At 42.4% G+C, this 19,924-nt stretch overlaps 2 protein-coding genes across 2 annotated transcripts; both read left to right on the forward strand.

Moving 5' to 3' along the window:
- The first annotated feature begins 742 nt into the window (after positions 1–742).
- LOC110944307 lies at positions 743–5,710 on the forward strand. The gene has a single exon (XM_022185970.1). The coding sequence runs from the start codon at positions 743–745 to the stop codon at positions 5,708–5,710; it is 4,968 nt and encodes a 1,655-aa protein (XP_022041662.1).
- Positions 5,711–11,722: 6,012 nt separating this feature from the next.
- Positions 11,723–17,903, forward strand: LOC110864484 (ubiquitin carboxyl-terminal hydrolase 9). The gene is made up of 13 exons (XM_022113558.2): positions 11,723–12,018; positions 13,020–13,268; positions 13,417–13,558; positions 13,673–13,732; positions 13,840–13,935; positions 14,457–14,858; positions 14,928–15,068; positions 15,152–15,322; positions 15,404–15,661; positions 15,742–15,887; positions 16,438–16,980; positions 17,065–17,341; positions 17,434–17,903. The coding sequence occupies exons 1-13, from the start codon at positions 11,867–11,869 to the stop codon at positions 17,599–17,601; spliced, it is 2,805 nt and encodes a 934-aa protein (XP_021969250.1). The 5' UTR covers positions 11,723–11,866; the 3' UTR covers positions 17,602–17,903.
- The last annotated feature ends 2,021 nt before the right edge of the window (positions 17,904–19,924 follow it).

The following is a 19,924-nucleotide window of genomic DNA, read 5'->3' on the forward strand; positions in this document are numbered from 1 at the left end:
TAATAAAAATAACACCGTATTAACGAGCATTTCATTCTCTTTAATTCGAGCAGCTTATTGCTATAGTTTTCTCAAAAAAAAAAAAAAAAAAAAAAAAAAAAAAAAAAAAAAAAACTATAGGAATTTGAATACCCATTATGTGATTACATAATTTGAAAACCTAGTAAGTGACTATGTGATTTAGAATACCTATTACGTGATTTTCATTATAGTTTTTTTGTAACCGCCCCAGTATCATCACCGGCCGTTACCAGATCGTTAGATCTAGAGTTCGAGGCGGAAGGGCCACCACCAGGGTTTGATAACGTTACCACCGTCTCTTCCCAGGCCGTGGTTACAAACCCTTTCCTTTACATGCCCACACAAACACCACCCGGAAGGGTGGAGGGAACAGTCAATGGCACCTCTGCCCCAGGGGCTGCTATTTTCTCGCAGACTTCACGCCTTTACTCCACCCCAGTCATCACTTCGGCGAGTCCCAGCATCTTAGCATCTGGAACCAACACTCCTCAATACTACCAACCGTTGGGCTCCAGTCCAATGCCACCGTTGTATTCAGCCGCACTCACAGCAGCATTGTCCACCCCGCCTCATCAGCCGGTCATCATGCCAACTGGAGTAATGAATGCCCCTGTCACGCCAGGCAATCAAATGTATTTCCCGGGATATTGCTACGCGCCCTTTCGGATACTTACCCTCATACGGGGGAACAGCCTATCCCCCTCAGGGAACGACACAAGGGATGTCACAGTCGCCATACGCGGCTTACATGCCGCCGTGGTGGAACTTTCCGAGTCCACAACCAATGTATACCCAAGCATCAACTGAACCCGTACACGACAGGGAAAACGCGGTCCGACCCCGGTTTACTCCTTTAGAAAACTCCGGACCAGGAACAGGTCCCGCCCTGGGTGCAAACAACCCACCGGCACAAACAGTGAACGTAGAAGATGACGAGTTAACCAAGCCGTACAAGCCAGTAGATGCAACATTCCGATCCAAATTTACACGCCGTATCGCTGAAGCCCCTATTAAAGAAAAACCAAAGATGCCCCAAACGGTCGGTAAGTACGACGGCCTCACCGACCCGGATGATCACCTTAACTTATTTAAGAGCGCGGGTGAGGTGGCTTGTTGGCCCATGCCCCTTTGGTGCAAAATGTTCGTACAAACCTTAGTAGGAGCAGCGCGAGTATGGTGGGACAGCTTACCCACGGGCGAGATAGACAGTTTTGAAGATCTGGAATCAAAGTTCATCCTACAGTTCAGTCAACAGCGCCGACATACAAAAGATAGGAATGAACTACTCCATATCCGTCGTCGAGACAACGAAACGGTAGAGAATTTTATCATCAGGTTCAATAAAGAAAGCCTGGCGATACCAGGCGTCACTAACGATTTGGCGTGCGGAGCTTTCCTCCAAGGGGTTAATGATGACGAATTACTAAGAACGTTGCATGGAAGGGACGGGGTACCCCCGACCATAGACGAGATACTGCGGATTGCCAAAGTATACGTTATACAGGAAAAAGCGGTAGCGGCCAGCCACGCGGCTAACAGAAAGAAAGAAGCCCTGAAGAATCAGGAAGAAAAAGAAAATCGGGGGTCTAAAAGTAAACACAGGGGAGACCGATATCAGCGGAACGACAGAGACTCGCGTTACGATAAACATCGGAGCTCATACTCAAGAAATGAAGCGTCAAAACCTCGTTCTGAATATCCCAATCTAAGCAAGACCCCGGCAGAAATTCTTGCCTCGGAAAACCTCAGGCTCAACCCACCAAAGCCGCTGAAAGACAACCCGAACAAGGATACGAGCAAATACTGCGAATACCACAAGGGAAGCGGACACGACACCAACGATTGTTTCCAGCTCAAGAAACAGATCGAGTACTTCGTAAAGTCAGGAAAGTTGGCACATCTGGTGCGAGATATCAAGCAGGGTCCGCCGGTGGTCAAGGAGGAAAATGACAAGGCGGCAGGAAAAAGGCCGCGTGAGTTAAACATGGTTCATGCTGGTATAGGAAGAGGGGCTAAACGGAGTTTCTCCACCCTCGAGCCGTGGATGTTGGCAACAATGACCATCGAACCACGAATGGAAGATTTGCATCTTACCACGGACGCCCTGATCATTTCCGCGGCGGTAGGAGATTACCGAATGAGGCGAATCTTGGTCGACACCGGAAGCTCAGAGGATATCATATACGAGCACTGTTTCGATAGAATGCAACCGGAGGATAAAAAGCTGCTCGAATCAGTACATGCTCCTATTAGGGGTTTCACAGGGGAAAAGGTGGATCCCATTGGTCAAATCACCTTCCCGGTGACCTTCGGGCAAGCACCCAGGGAAAGAACAATACTACTAACTTTCCTCGTGGTCCGCGCCGAGTCATATCACAATGTGATCATCGGAAGGTTCACTTTGGGGAAGTTAGATGCCATAGTCTCCACGGCAAGAGGTTTTATGAAGTTCCCGACACCGCAAGGTATTGCCACGGTGTTTCGAGACAGAGTTGGAGAAGTATTGGACACCAAACGATGCCGCCAAGGCCCCGCGGGTGTTACAGGGCCAGAAAGGTGGGTTTTAAGCACACGCCACCCAGACCAAATGGTCACTATCGGCGACACCCTGTCCCCAGAAATAAAAAACGACCTGAAACAGTTGTTAAAAAGAAACGCAGACATTTTCGCGTTCGAGCACGCCGACATGACGGGAGTCCCTCGTGATAAAGCGGAACATAAACTCGCCACGCTCCCAGGCATCAGGCCAGTCGCCCAGGGTAAACGCAGCATGGCCCCAGATCGCCGGGCAGCGGTCGTTAAGGAGGTACGCAAGTTAGTGGAAGCTGGAATCCTTAGAGAAACACAGTACCATACCTGGGTGTCTAACCCGGTCATGGTTAAAAAGCCAGACGGCACATGGCGGATGTGCATCGACTTCAAGGATCTGAACAAGGCGTGCCCGAAAGACGCATACCCGTTGCCAGAAATTGATTTAAAAGTTGACTCCCTGGTACCGTATCGATACAAGTGTTTTCTAGACGCATATAAGGGATACCACCAGATTAAGATGGCCAAGGAAGACGAAGAAAAAACAGCCTTCCACACCGACGTTGGCATCTTTTGTTACACCAAAATGCCTTTTGGGCTGCGGAATGCAGGAGCCACCTACCAGCGCCTCATGGATAAGGTTTTCGAAACACAGATCGGGCGAAACTTGGAAGTCTATGTAGACGACCTGGTAATAAAAAGCAGCGAAGAGAAACAAATGTTGGCAGACATAGAAGAAACTTTCCAGCGGCTCAGAAAGTATAACATAAAGTTAAACCCAAAAAAGTGCTCTTTTGGGGTGGAAGAGGGAAAGTTTCTGGGGGTAGTAGTTACCCGTGACGGCTTTAAAGCCAACCCAGAAAAAATAACCGCCATATCGCGGATGCCTTCCCCCCGAACGCTGAAGGAAGCTCAAGCCCTAAATGGACGACTGGTAGCAATCAACAGGTTCCTTGCAAGGCATGCTGAAAAATCACTGCCGTTTATAAAAACGCTGAAAGATTGTCTCGACAAAAAGAATTTCAAATGGACAGAAGAAGCGGAACGAGCTCTGCAGGAAATGAAGCGGTTCATAGAAAAGCTACCTACGTTGACCGCGCCCAGACACGATGAAGTGCTAAAAATGTATCTGGCGGCGGCCCACACAGCGGTAAGCGCAGTGCTCATGGTTGAACGAGAAGGGAAACAAACGCCCATTTACTACATAAGCCGGGTATTGGCGGGGCCTGAAACGCGCTACCCTACACTGGAAAAGCTGGTATTAGCATTAGTACACGCCACCAGGCGATTAAGAAGATACTTCCAGGCACACCGCGTACAGATCTTAACTAACTACCCGCTACAGCAGATCCTGCACAAACCGGAGGTCTCGGGTCGGTTGGCCAAATGGGCTATCGAGCTGGGAGCCCTGGATATCGAATATCAGAAACGCACAGCAGTCAAGGGACAAGTTATCGCCGATTTCTTAGCCGAAATACCAGAAGGAGAGGTAGTCACGGACCCGGTTGTCCAAGACACACCGGAAACGAGCACAGCGAGGCAGACTTGGAAGTTGTACACAGATGGATCGTCTAGTGGAAAAGGGTCTGGGGCAGGCCTGATGCTGATAAGTCCGGACCAAATCAGGCTAATGTACGCCTTACGTTTTGATTTCGAGTGTTCTAATAACGAGGCGGAATACGAGGCGTTACTGGCTGGTCTACGAATGGCAAAATCCATGGGGGCGGCCAGGGTCGACGCATACGTCGACTCACTGCTGGTCAACAATCAAGTCAACGAAACATATGAAGCAAAAGACGAGGCAATGGCGAAATACCTGGCAAAAACCAAAGAGCTCATGAATTCCTTCGACAAAGTCACGCTTAACCATGTGCACAGAGGAAAGAATCAGATAGCGGACGCCTTAAGCAAACTAGCCACTTCCGGCATGGAGAGGGAGGTAAAAGTTGAAACATTACAGACCCCCTCCATCGAACCACGGAGCGTTTTCGCCGTCACAGTCGAAGAGCCCTGTTGGTATACCCCGATCCTACTTTTTCTGAAAACCGGCGAGTTACCCTCCGCCAAAGGCGAAGCACGAAAGGTACAAACAAAAGCGTTGCAATACGAGGTCAATGATGACATCTTATATAGAAAATCTTACCTGGGTCCGCTGCTGCGATGCGTCTCCCCGGTAGAAGCGAAATACCTGATCAGCGAAATACACGAAGACGCTGTCAGAGAACTGCGAAGATGCCTCAGCTGTCAGAAGTTTGCCCCTCAGACAATTCGGCCCAAAAATAGTCTTATACCGGTGACATCAGCATGGCCATTCCAGAAATGGGCTGTAGATATCGTAGGACCTTTCCCGCCAGCCCCTGGGAAGTTGAAATATTTAATTGTGGCGGTTGACTACTTTACCAAATGGGTGGAAGCAAAACCTCTGGCTAAGATAACGGCAGAAAACGCCAAAAAGTTTCTCTGGGAACACATTGTATGCAGGTTTGGCTTACCACTCTACCTGGTGAGTGACAATGGGACGCAGTTCACGGATAGAATTTTCCAAGAATGGTGCGCTGACCTCCGCATTCAGCAGATATTCACGTCGGTAGCACACCCACAAGGTAACGGGCAAGTAGAGCGGACGAACAGGAGTTTGCTGGAAGGTATCAAAAAGCGGCTGGGTCACGAAGGAAGCTCGTGGGTGGAAGAGTTGCCACATGTCCTCTGGGCACATAGAACAATGCCCAAGACTAGCAACAATGAAACCCCATTCAGCCTTACTTATGGAATGGAGGCTATGATACCTGCTGAAGCAGGGTTGCCATCGTTACGCCGCCTCAGGGAAAACGACGACAATGACCAGTCACTGCGAGCAGGCCTAGATTTGTTGGAAGAAAGGCGCGAGGCGGCCGCCATCAGCGAGGCACGCTACAAAAAAGCTCTGGAAAAGTATTACAACAAGCGGGTGTCTAAACTAAGTTTCAAGGTGGGCGATTACGTCATGCGCGACAACGAAGCAAGTCGAGCGGAACCAGCGGGAAAACTAGGCCCCAACTGGGAAGGTCCCTATGTCATCCAGGAAGACTTGGGCAAAGGAGCCTATCGCCTGTCCCGACTAGATGGCACGCCAGTCCCGCGCAGTTGGAACATCGCACAGCTGAAGAAATGCTATTTGTAATGCCTTGCTCCTAACAGCAAGAGTTAATCACCTTCTCCAGTTTGCATTTGTAACCCTTTAAGGGATTTTCTACTTTTTTCCTTTTTGCTTAATGCAAGTTCAATAAGATTACAAGTTCATCTACTACAAAAGTTACCATCGCACAATGAATGCATTAACCGGTAAAAACACAAACAAAACCCTTAAACACGAAACATTTTCCATTATAAGTCATAGGGTAACCACTACAAGCGCTTATGGCGGGTATCTTGGTAATAGATGCATAAACCGCCCCAAAAATAGATAGGCATTGTTACATATACATAACCTATCTCAAAAAATCACAAACCAAGTACTTGTCCCTGTTTTTACAAAAACCAAACATAAGGGAACCAAAATAAAGAACATGTTCACAAACACCCATTAAGAAAGATGGGGTGCCATCACCACTGCAGGGGTAGGCACCCCCACATCATCACCATCACTGTCGTCCACCACCACCACCGGGTTGGCAGATGAACAACCAACCATTTGGGGTTCCAAACCAGTGCCATCCACCTGCTGCCTCCTCCGACTGCCGGACTGACGTTGGTAAGTCAGACGGTATCGTCGCTCAGGATCCACCGGAATCAAGCCAGTAAGTATGTCAGCTGATAGTTGTACCCCGGGATCCTCCGGTGGAGGATCCGGAACAACGAGACTTTGACAGGCTCGATTTGCACGAACCGGAGCAGCATTTGGGATTGGTCTCCGGGCCCTAAGCATTGATCTCGTCACCGGTTGCTGTAGCATCAACAGGCCATCGGCAGCGTCAAGCACCCGAAAAATTTCGGAAAATCTTTGCCTGTACCGTTTTCTTTCCATTGCAAAAACATAACCAAAAGTGGAAACGAAGGGTAAATTTATAGTAGCAGTTAAAAAAGTTTTGACAGTGATGACATCAGATATATTAATTAGAAGTAATCATCACAAGCTACAAAGTCATACTTTACAAGCCGGCGGTGTCAGTAATCATGACATTTGCATTAACGTAGCTGTCAAATCAAAACAGAAAATGGGCACTAAACCCAATTCAAACAGTGTTAACAAGAGTACAGAATAAGCAACAACATGAATAAAGGAACAGTCAGTCTTCTTCAGATTCATCCGCAGGGTCCAGCATCAGACGAAGGGACTCTATGCCATCCTCATTCACCTTATCCATCAGATCGCCATAACACGGTAAAGGTTCGGTATACGCCGCCTCAAGAGCACTCGCCATATCGGCCTGCAATTTACTTTTGGTAACCTGGAAATCCGGCGACACTCTCTCCACCTGTTGACAATCCATGTAGCCTTTAAGTACCCCATCATGATGCCCGGATTGGTAGGCCGCGGCGGACAGACGGTCAATCAGGCCGGTAAAATGAGATGACTCACGCAGGTATTCGAACGCCCCCACTAGCCCGTTAGTTATCAACCAATTCCTGTCTCCCCGCAATGCCGCCAGTTGACTGGTCAAATCATCAACCTCTGCATGAGACTGCACCAGCGCATTCTCCACTTCTTTTAATTTGGAAGACGACGAAGCGGCAAGCTTGTTGTTTTGAGTAACAAGGGAGTCACAATGATCCTGCATCTCTTTGAATTTTGCTTCGCGCTCCTCTAGCTCTCCTTGCATCAGTCGGATCTTGGTGTGGCAAGCTTCAACTTCAGCTGTCAAATCTTGATACCGCTCCTGCACCTGGGACACAAAATCAGTGTCAACACGAAATTTTTCCAATTGGGCTGATAACTCGTGTCTCACCTTCTGAGCTTCCGCCACAGCCTTACGTTCCAACTCCTCTTGCACATTTTTTGCCGTAGCCAAGACCCGATCTTTTTCCGCCATATCACGGGCCCATAAGATCCTCTCCTCGGCAAGATGCTCAGTTACCCTTCGCAAATCCTCCTCGGCCTTATTCTTTTCTGACAAAAATCGGGCCTCCTTCAATCCAGCGGTCTGCAGTTGACTTTCGAGGCGATGCTTGTCATCCCTCAGCTCTTGGATAATGGCTCGGGCCTCGTGAAGTTGAGCGTTATCACGCACCCACCGGCGCCGTATCTCCACCAACCGGCGAGGTAGGGTCACAGAGTCCGATATCGACGAATTCATCAAATCTTCATTGTTTAATCCCTCAACATACGCCGCTTCGGCGGGGGGATACGCCTTCTCAACCCAATGTTGGACAACTGGAGGAAAGATAAGTCGGGAAGATTCAGCTATTTTCCATTGAGGCTGGTAACGCTTATCCTGGGCATGAGGATCCCAACAAACGGTCGGTATAAACAAATCGTCAATCAAACGAGCACCATCGTCAGCAATACCGCTGCTCGACGCACGATTGTCACCTCCACCCGCGCTAGTTGCCTCATGCGCGGTCGACGCGGCAGCAGCATTTGTGTCAACACCAGCAAACATGTCCTTGGGCGATTCAGGAAGGACTGTGTCAACACCACCTGATCGAAGCGATGACAGCGGCTCGGAAGTTACGGCTATGGATACCGTAGAACTAGGAATGGGCATGACGCAGCTCACAGCGGGAGCAAATGACGCTGAAACTTGTGGATCCACAGGCATGCTGACATTACCGGTACATGAAGCCGCCACAGTCGAAACAACAGTGGATGTCATAACCCCGGATGACACAACCCCGGATGACATTCCCACAAAGGTACCTACACCACAAGCCCAGATGGACGCTATCAGCAGGGACACTAATATGTCATATGGTTACTTAAAATGAAATACCTGGTGAAATTGCACACGCGGCTTGCACCGCCTGAAACGCGCTCAGCGTAGGTGCCACAAAAATTTTCCTCTTTTTCGAAGTACGGCCAGGACTGGTCAGGTCGGAGGCTAAGGAAACTTCACGACTCGCGTTGGGTGTCTCTTCCGTCACGGGCACGCTGAAAGAAGGTGTTGTATGTTTTTTCCCAGACAGCTTTAGCCGGATAGGTTTCTTCTCTGATGATGCTGAAACAGCGGCCGCCATACCCGACAAGGGAGCAATATACTCCAAGGGATCCGCTGGCATAATCGGTAGAAGAAATTGCTCCAGATGAACTTTCAACACATCTGGTTCCCCTTCATCAAGCCTCCGGTCGTTGGGTTTCAACGCAAGATGACGTGGTGGATCAATAAAGTCAAACATCCCCCACTCCCCTGCGCAAAATACGTGATTAAATAAATACCGGGGTTAAAAATATGTTAACCAGGTGTGGTGATGTAAGCATACCTCCATCTTCCCGTTGGAACGAGGGATAACGCTTTATATCCGGCCATAACAGGCTCATACCGGCCATCACTAAGGCCCCTTCTGGAATGATAGTGCACTCAAAGGGACGGCCACACAATTTCACATATAACGCGTTCGACGCGTACAAATCTGCAGGGGGAGCATCATCCTTCACTTTATCCTTCGATCCTTTATCCTGCCAATGCATTTCCCCGGGAATCGCACTGGCATCCAGGTAGAAGAATTTTTTCTTCCAATCCTTGTCTCTAGAACTAGTAGGGATCTCCCTCAGACATGATACCTCTGTATCCCGCCGATCAAAGGTAAAGAAAGGGGATTTCCACACAAGTACGAAGAAAGCCCTAAACACAACCAGTTCTGGGATGTGACCAAGAGCTACGCAGGCATACTCGAATTGTCGAAGTTTCACAAGGCCAAGAGGATGTATTTGAGAAATGTGGATGCGATAGAAGTCAAGCACCAATTTCAAAAACTTGGTGATGGGTAATCGGAAGTTGCAAAACTTGAAGAAATCACTAAACAAAGTGATTTTACCTGCTTTCAGGGGAAAGGCGGTGTCGGTTTTTGACGGCAACACAGGATTCCATTCGGCCCTAATGCCGTAATCATGGACCAAATTGTTGAAAGACATCACGCCCCATTTGCAAAGTAGTACGTCAGTGGAGGCAGTGGCGGAAGAGGATTCGGTCGTTTTCGAAGCCATTGAATAGAGAGGATGATGACGGAGTAATTTGGGGGAGATTTCTTGAACCTCCGTTTAAGGCATCGTCCTTTATAAGATACGAAAACTTTTCAAATTCAAAAATGTGTACGAATCGACGCACGTGTCAACCACGGGAAAAGACAGCTGCCATTGACAAGATGACCCAACTGTCACATCCAATATTTTCGCCGTCATTTCCAAAGGTCGTCACACAAATCATTACGAGTTTACCCTTTTTCTTTTTCTCTTAGTCCGACCTAATGGACTCCCTCCATGAGCTCGGACTGGGGGGACATGACGAGGTGTGACCCGCATCGATCGCCCGACCCGGTTACAACCTTTTATATTAACATAAATACCAAGAATTATTCTAGAACCTTCCATATCTATAAGGAAGGTGCATAACTAAATCTCCCACTTTTCGGGAGGATCGTGTAAATCTCCACTTTATCGGAGCACATCCTAAAATAAGGGAAACCCTAATTGAGAACCTATAAATAGAGGCAAATACGTAAGGTATGATCTATCTATTTCCCATACACTTTTCCCTTCATATACTTCTCCCAAAAAACGAATACTTATTCTCACGCCGGAGGGTGGTTACAGGAATAACCCCATTCCTGTAACGAGTCCTAACGGTGTTTCTGTTTTGCAGCCACACGTTCGAGTCATTGATAGTTGAAGTTTTCGGAGTTGTTAAGGTCAGTGTTTCTTCAGTAACAATATTTGAATATGTATTATTATGTGACTACGTGATTTTGAATACACATTTCGTGATAACGTGATTTCATTATAGTATTTATGTGAAACCTCACCGAGTGATTAAAATACAAAAAATGTAATACATATTTCATATGAAATACCTAATATTTCAAGTATAATCACGTATTAAGGATAAATTATAAATAAAACATTAGCCAACTCAACCTATAATTACCATATAATACCGTATATTAGAGATTTAATAATGTAATAAAGCATAAACAATCAAGTTCTTATTATTGAATGTGTAATCACGTAACAAACATAATTGTAATAACAATAGTTATAACAAATCATATTGAATTGAATGTGTAATCACGTAATAGGTATTCAAAAATCACGTAGTCATGTACTGGATATTCAAAATCACGTAATCACGCAATGAATTTAAATTGAAAAAATCTTGTAATTTAAAAAAAAAAAACTATAGCGATAAGCTGTTCGAATTAAAGAAAATGAAATGTTCGTTAATACGATGTATTTTTTTTTTAAATATTAAAGTATGAAAAAGTTATAGTCGTTTGAAAACCAATGGGGAAATTAGTTCACTTAAGAAAAGACAAAAATATCCTTTCTGTCATGACACTTGTCACTTCCCACTTCTCACATATCTTCGCACAAGAATTCTCTCTTGTACATGATCAAAGTACTATATATTAATACTAAAAATTAATTCTTAGGTTAAAGGGTGTGAGGGTCATGGTTAAAACATGATTCGTCACGTAGGAACATAAATGAGAGCCTACACCTTCTCAATGATTCATTGTGGTTGCCGTGGATTGAACCACGATTACCACTAGCCACATTTTTCCATCTTCCTAGATTTCGACACTTAAAAAAATAAATTAAAATAACAAAGGAGATAGTGGTTTGAGTTATGATGACACCCTTAGGGTAATAATTTTATATAAGGAATTAGAGGTGGATGACATAACTCTTATGTAAAGAGTCATGACACCCTTTAGCCTTGTATAAATTAAATGCCTTTTACCAATCTTTTCCTTAATTTGAATTCATCCTAGGTATAATAACTATGATTGTAAAAATTCCGACTAGGCATCGATTAATCTTCGATTAATTATCGATTAATCTCGATCAATTTCCCATTAGTTACAATTAATCCCGATTATATCCGGTTAATCCCGATTAATCGTTTGTCGCCACTCACCGGCCGATTAGCAACTAACGATTTCTAAACCATGACTATAACTTAAAAAATTTATTTTAGAAGGTTCTTAATTGTTGTGAAAACGGGTATATAAACGAAAGGTTTGATGTTAAAATCCAAACAACTTTATATTATTTCTCTGCCCCTTCCTTCCAGATCAAATCGCCCCCCTGCAATCTAGGGTTCCGTAAATCTCCTGACATCATCTTCCTATCACATTTCCGCTCAACTCTCCTTCACGATCTGCTTGCTTCCACACCTTCATCATGACCATTGCTGATTCAGCTTCCTTCATGGATAACGGATCACTTTGCTTGCCCTGCACGCCACACGAAGAGGCGAAGATTGTCAAGGAGTTAACTGACAAGGCTGAATCTTGTTCCAAAGAAGGCGATTTGTATTATGTTATATCCAACAGGTAATCCAATCGAAGCGATTCTCATTGTGTCCTTTCTGTATTTTAAATTTTTAATTATATTATTCTTCATTTTGGCTGCCTGTGTTGTTGATAGTTCGTACTCTAAAATTTTATTATTGTTCGTGAATAATTTATGTTGAGGAATTTAGACTTACTGTGCCCTGATTTTTTGTGTTAGAAGATAGATGATGGAAGTATTGGTTGATCATAACTTTCTATGCTGTATGTAATGATACTGATAATAATAATAATATAAAATGTTATTTCAAAAGTTTTAAAAAGAAAATGCAGCATGAATGCTTGATCCAGTTTGTATATTTATTTTTCTTGACTTTGTATTGCCATATCAATCTATGTCGTGAAGGCGCCAGAACCTAAATATCGAGTTTTTTTTTAAGCTAGACACGCATAGTATAAAATGCTATTTTTGGGGTTTTAGACATGCTTTACGTTTGTTTAGGGCTAGTTTAGGATGTTTTAGGTTGATTCCAGGCTTAATTAGGGGTTTTAGATGATTTTTGGTCGGAATTTGGCCTGTAACGGCGCCTGGTTGCCTGAAATAGAGCTTTTCCAGTCGCAACGGTTTACCTGTGCTTGGCTTGCTTCTGCGCATAAGCGTGTGCCTAGTGCGGTTTTGACAACACATATAACAATTGAGTGTAACATATGGATAGTATCAAAAGAATCCATTATTCTGTCATAAAAAAGATTCAAATAATATAATATAATCCACAGAACTTGCCAAGAGCATTATGCAATTAAGGGCTGTTATAACTTATATGTTTGAGCTAAAATATTTATAACTTTTAGGGAAAGTACAGAAATCGTTGCACTTTAGCTCGTAAAATGAAGTTTTTTATTGTCCAATGGATTTGATAGTAATTTTAACATGATATTTTCAGGGTTTGGATTTCCGTTATAGTTGTTTATAACATATACTTAACCGCTCTTAACATAAATATGCTCTAATCTTGTGTCCTCGTCTTCTTTTCTCTAAACAGGTGGTTTTCACGATGGCAGAGATATGTCGGTGAGGAAACTGGTGAATACATCTTCGAAGAGCTTTCTACTGATAAAGAAGCTTCATCGTTGACAAAAGCAGGCGAGAGACCTGGGCCAATTGATAACACAGATATAATTACAAATGAAGGTGGTCGTGATGTTAGTGACCTACAGCTTCCTAGAACACTAATCGAAAGAAGTGATTATGTTTTAGTTCCTCAAGTAGTTTGGGAGAAGCTTCATGGATGGTAATCATTTTTAGTATTAGAGAACTTTCATTTTGTCTATTACTTGCAAATGTTATCTTCAAAGTATTAGTTGCAGACGTCATATTAGTTGCATGTTTACAGTAGTTCACTTTTTTGTTCATGATAGATCATCAATTTTATTCTCTAGGTACACAGGGGGACCGGCTTTGCCGAGGCAGATGATATCCCTTGGTATCCAGAAGACGTTATCAGTTGAGGTGTACCCTCTTGCTTTAAAAGTGATCGATTCAAGAGACAAGAGTGAAATAATCATACACATAAGTAAAAAGGTGCTGCATTTTTTCTAAGCATTCATCAAGATTTCTTATAGCTGTTATAGGTGAAGATAGTCTATAATGTTTCTAAGCATCCATCCATGTGCTGACCTTTTTAACGTTATACAGGCTTCATTACGGAAACTTTATGAACAAGTCTCGTCACTCAAAAGGGTAGACATAGAGAAGGTTAATACAAAAATCAATGGTTTTGGCTTTAACCGTAATGATAAATTTTCATGGTCTCACTTCTCTTGCTCATAAATTCTATTTTTTGTAACGTTGACTTTGACCAGGTACGCATCTGGGACTATTTTAACGATTGCAAGCAAACAGCATTGGCTTCTTCAGATCAAACCCTGGAAGAGTCTAACTTGCAGATGGATCAATCTGTGAGTTTCACTAATTCTTATTATTATATATGGTAGAATAAAATTCCATTTTAGTCCCTGAGGTTTGGCTACTTTTGCGACTTTCGTCCAAATGTTTGTTTTTCTGCATCTGGATCCAAATGGTTTGAAATCTTGCCATTTTCATCCGATATGTTAACTCCATTCATTATTTAACGCTAAGTCGGGTATTTTTCTTATTTATAGATATTTTTTGTGATAATTAGAGGGTTTGGGTGGGGAGAAAGTCAACAAAGGTGGATCTTTATTTCTTATAGTGTTTTGAATTTAATAAAAAATGTCTAAAAAGATGGAAATGTCCCTCATTTAATAGAGAAAAATGGATGGAGTTAGCGAGTCGGATGAAAATGGCAAGATTTCAAACTACTTGGATCCAGATGCGGAAAAGCAAACCTGTGGACGAAAGTCGCAAAAGTGACCAAACCTCTGGGACGAAAATGGCATTTTACTCTAGATGCTAACTAATAATTTGGTTTTTGTTGCTGATGCTGTTATTTCTGCAGATTCTTTTTGATGTGCAAATTGATGAATTTATACCCTCTGGATTTGGCATGGATTCAACGGGAAATCAGTTAGCTTTGGTTCTCATGGAACCACCAAGATCGTCTCACACCATAGCCGGTGGCCCAAGTTTGTCAAACGGTAATGGGCTAGATTACGGTTATGGTTCTACTTTGTACCAGGGGCCCACAGTAGGCTCAGCGTCTACAGATACGGAACACAAACGCGATTCCGTAAGAAGTGATCTCCAAAGAGATAGAGGTTTAGCGGGATTGCAGAATTTGGGGAACACGTGTTTCATGAATAGCGCACTTCAGTGTCTACTCCATACATCACCTCTTGTGGACTACTTTCTCCAGGATTATAGTAACGAGATTAACAAACAGAATCCTCTAGGAATGCGTGTATGTGGCTTATATTTACTTTTTAAAATGCTTTATGGAATCAAAGTTTTTGACATATGTTTTCTTCAGGGTGAACTTGCGGTTGCGTTTGGCGAGTTGCTGAGGAAACTTTGGTCTTCGGGTCGTACTGCGGTTGCTCCTCGCGTGTTTAAAGGAAAACTTGCTCGGTTTGCTCCGCAGTTTAGTGGATACAATCAGCATGATTCTCAAGTCGGTACAGCATTAGCTTTCTAATATCCCTTTAGACGTTATTGTATTTTTAGTTTTTATAAGATTGTATGTTCTCATTCTAGGAACTCTTAGCCTTCCTTCTGGACGGGTTGCATGAAGATTTGAATCGTGTAAAGCAGAAGCCTTATATCGAGACAAAAGACTCTAATGGTCGCCCCGATGAGGAAGTTGCAAATGAATTTTGGAGCTATCACAAAGCTCGAAATGATTCGATTGTAGTTGATGTCTGTCAGGTGTGAATACTGCTAATAGCTTTAACTGTATATTACTGTGCGTAACTTATAAAGCTAAATTTAATGGCTTAAAATCTTCAGGGTCAATATAAGTCAACACTGGTTTGTCCAGATTGTGGCAAAATCTCGATCACATTTGACCCGTTCATGTACTTGTCATTGCCACTACCTTCAACCGCCACCCGATCAATGACTATAACTGTATTTTATGGAGACGGAAGTGGCTTGCCAATACCATTTACCATTAGCGTTCCAAAATACGGTTACTGTAAGGATCTCTTTCAAGCTTTGGGTACTGCATGTTGCTTAGAAAGTGACGAAACCTTGATTCTTGCAGAGGTATTATTTCTTCATTACCAATATTTTAATCCAAGCTCTTATTTACGATTTCAGTTGTTTTTGTTTTCACGGATGTTTAGGTATACGAGCACAAGATATATCGCTACTTGGATAATGGAGAATCATTGCACACAATCAAAGATGACGAATGCATTGTGGCTTACCGACTTTCAAAGAAACACGCAGGGTTTCCCATGCTAGAGATATGCCACAGATATCTTGAGAAGTAAGTCATTATTCTCAAGATTTATTTTAGTTTGAAGAGTAAAATGCCATTTTGTCCCTGAGGTTTGGCCAGTTTTGCAACTTTCGTCCAAATGTTTGTTTTTCTGCATCTGGATCCGTCCAAATGTTTGTTTTCCTGCATCTGGATCCAAAAGGTTTGAAATCTTGCCATTTTCATCCGGCTTGTTAACTCCATTCATTTTCCTCAGTTAAGTCAAGGGTATTTTCGTCTTTTTTTGTTAACTTAAAAGGCAATTCGGTGTTTTTCACTTTATGTACATTATGCTTGTACATAAAGTGAAAAATACCGAACTGCCTATTAAGTAAACAAAAAAAAGACGGAAATACCCCTGACTTAACGGAGAAAAATGGATGGAGTTAACAAGCCAGATGAAAATGGCAAGGTTTTAAACTTTTTGGATACAGATGCGAAAAAACAAACTTTGGACGAAAGTTGCAAAACTGGTCAAGCCTCAGGAACGAAAATGGCATTTTTCTCTTTGAATCTTTCTTAGTGCTTTTTATATAATAAACATCACTGTTTTTTACAGTGTGAAACCCGATGAAAGAACAAGATCTTTGACACCCTTGGTTACTCATCTAGAAGGCGCAAAAAGCGGCACTGATATCGAGTTAGCAGTTAACAGAGTTCTGAGCCCACTGAAAAGGAAAGTTCTTTTGTCAACAAACACGAGTGACGGTATGAAAGTCAACGGCCTTGTTTCCGACACCACTGAAGAATCGACCAGTGACTGTCAGATGGATACTCAAGTTGGTCACCCGTTTGGGGATAAAGACTCGGAGGAAGCATATAGCAATGAATTATCATTCCGTTTATGCATAAACGACGATAGGGGTATGAATGGCAAACCGATTTTGAAAGATTCCGTTGTAAAACCTAGTAAAATCATGAAAGTTGTTCTGGATTGGACCGACAAGGATCATGAGTTGTATGATTCGAACTACCTCAAGGATCTTCCAATGGTTTATAAACCCGGGCTTACGGTTAAGAAAACGAAACAAGAATCTATCTCATTGTTTTCTTGTTTGGATGCATTCTTAAAGGAGGAACCTCTAGGACCTGAGGATATGTGGTATGATGAATTTGAGACGCTGGAAGTTACGTAATTTTATTTTAGTATTATGTTAGTTATATTATAGTTTGTTGACTTATGCAGGTATTGCCCTGGTTGCAAGGAACACCGACAAGCAACCAAGAAACTAGACTTGTGGAGGTTGCCCGATATTATAGTCTTTCATCTTAAAAGATTCTCGTACAGCCGGTTTCTGAAGAACAAACTCGACACTTTTGTGAATTTTCCGATTCATAATCTTGATTTAAGCAAGTATGTTAAAAATAAAGATCCATCTGGTGGAGCCAATGTTTATGAGCTGTATGCTATTAGCAATCATTACGGCGGCCTTGGTGGCGGCCATTACTCTGCGTATGCAAAGGTAAAAGACCGATGCTACCGAATTTGCCATATGTATTTTTTTCTATCGTGTGATTGTTTGATGGGAGTAAATGAATATGTTTATATGTGCAGTTGGTTGAAGAAGATCGATGGTATCATTTTGACGATGCACATGTGACTCCTGTAAGTGAAGGTGACATTGTGACATCAGCAGCGTATTTGTTGTTTTACCAAAGAGTGAAAACTGGTAAACCTAACGAACCGACGGGGGAGTCTAGTACAGTTCACGAGGATTTTTGAATAGTGAACAAATAACAAGAATCAGAAGCTAATCATATGATATAGGGCTCACCAAAACGTCAAGATTCGACTGATGAAGTTAGGGATTTGATTAAATTGACAACACAAGTTTTGATGAAAATGGGGAATGGATTATATGTAATTAGGAAGCAGGAAGGGTGTAGTTATATTGTCACAATTGGCTGGCCTACTCTTAACAACTTGATATTTTAATGAAGATGATTTTGCATATGCAGTATCACCTGGCTTTTTTATTGTATTGATTCTTTGATTTACGGTTGGTATGTATGATCGTTGCTTAATCCTTGTTACGCACTTGTTATGTTGATAATTGGTATGATGATTTGAGATTGGATGCGGGTTCTGTTTTGATTTTAGTGTGTGAAGACTAGAACGCTTGTTGGGTGTGCCATTATTTCATGCATTCATTGATCATTGACCCATGAAGGTATGTTGTCAAAGTCAAAAGATCAAGTATTGGGCTGTGAAATAGCTAACATGTAAGCCTTTTCATGCTTATCGTAGACAAGAATTAAGATCATACGTAGTGGGCGTGAATGAGGGAGTGGGAAGTTTATGATTCATTGCCAAGGTGGCATCACTTTTGCAGATTTCTGGCGTGGATGGGGAGTGAACTCTGCGCCGGTGAGGTGTGAGGAGAAGGCGTGGTTCCAACCACACGTGAAGGGGTAAATGGTTCGACACGTGGTTGTGGGCTGTCGATGTGGCGGGGAACTTTCGAGCTGGCATTGACGTGGGGTGGTGGCCACCCCCTGCGCATGGTCCACCATGGTTAGTCTAAGAAACTAGTCATATACTTTTTTTTTGTTTGTTTTCTGTCATTTTTAGGTTCCATATCCCATCTTTATAATTTTAGGGAATGAAATGCGAGGGGTTTTAGAAAAAAATGAGATATAAGTATAAGGGATGATAACTTTTAGTTAAATCATAAAGATATCAATATTAGATGAGATGAGGATGTGAACGCTCTATAATTAACCATACATAGTCCATTGTTCGTCCTTGTAATTTAACTAAATCATCATTCCCTAAATTGCCTTCTCATTAATTAAAGGCCTCACACATTCCATTCCTAATCCCTTTCTTTATATTCCCTTTTTATTATTTTTATCTATTATTTAACTAATTTGTTTATATGTCATCATATAATTGGTTGCTTGAATTTGGGGGATGATGTTAAATCTGGGTACAAGATTAAAGAGAGAGATGATTAAACGAGATTTACAAATTTCTTCTATTAACTTTTTGTGAATAAATAAAACTACAAGACTTACACTTTGTTCCCGAGACTCATTTAACAGAGGAAGGGGAGGGAAAAGAGATGAAAATATGAAAAAACATGTTCCCGAGTTTCATTTAACAGGGGGAGGGGAGGGAAAAGGGAAGAAAATATGACCAAATATAACCATATTTTCATCCTCCCAAATTGGAGAGATTAGGAGAGAAAATTTTCCTTCCCCTCCCCTCCCCTCACCTCCCCTTGTTAAATGACTCGGGAAGGAATATAAATAATAGAAACAATTTAATTCTACTAAGAACTCTTATGCTTACTTATTCTTATCTCTAAACAATTAGACACTAATCAAATCTAATACTAAGATAATTCAAATAATAATTAAATAACATTAATCATTATTTCACTCATTTAGTCCTTTGACTTCAGATCTCCTCCGGACCACCCCTTTGAGATTAACTAAACATCCCTATTGATGTTGTAATTTTATCAGATGAATGGTGAATCCCCAAATATGGTGATTCGGTTTAGCTTTTTTTAAATTACGAGGACGAGGAAAGTGATGGAGTGATATTTTAGGTCATTTCCTTAATTTTTAAGGATGAGGAAGGGGATGGGGAATGCTCTCAAGACTTGTGAGAAATGATGAAGCTTTTATGAAATACGCAATATGAAGCTTTCCTGGTGGGCTGACAGAGGTAAACATGTGAACTCTAGGGAGGTACTAAAAGGGTAAACATGTGAACTCTAGGGTTGTGTACTTTGTATGGATTCAAGTAAAAGATGGTCTGACTAGTTTGATTAAAGACTTTGGTTTTTAGATGTATATGGTTTCAATTGTATATGTTTTTGAGCTCACCAATAGTGATTTTAGATTTTTTTTTTTATTAGGGGTTCAAATTCATTTTTGATGTCTTACTAACATGTCATAAGATGCTTATGTTGATGTTGCATGAAATATCAAGCAATCAAGTCTTGGTGTTTTATCATTCATCAAAACCTATTTTGCATTGTAATATAGAAATGTTTCCACAATTCTTACATCCCTAAATCTTATTTTCACATCCC

The sequence above is a fragment of the Helianthus annuus genome, chromosome 6 (assembly GCF_002127325.2).
Source record: "Helianthus annuus cultivar XRQ/B chromosome 6, HanXRQr2.0-SUNRISE, whole genome shotgun sequence".
Taxonomy (NCBI): Eukaryota; Viridiplantae; Streptophyta; class Magnoliopsida; order Asterales; family Asteraceae; genus Helianthus; species Helianthus annuus.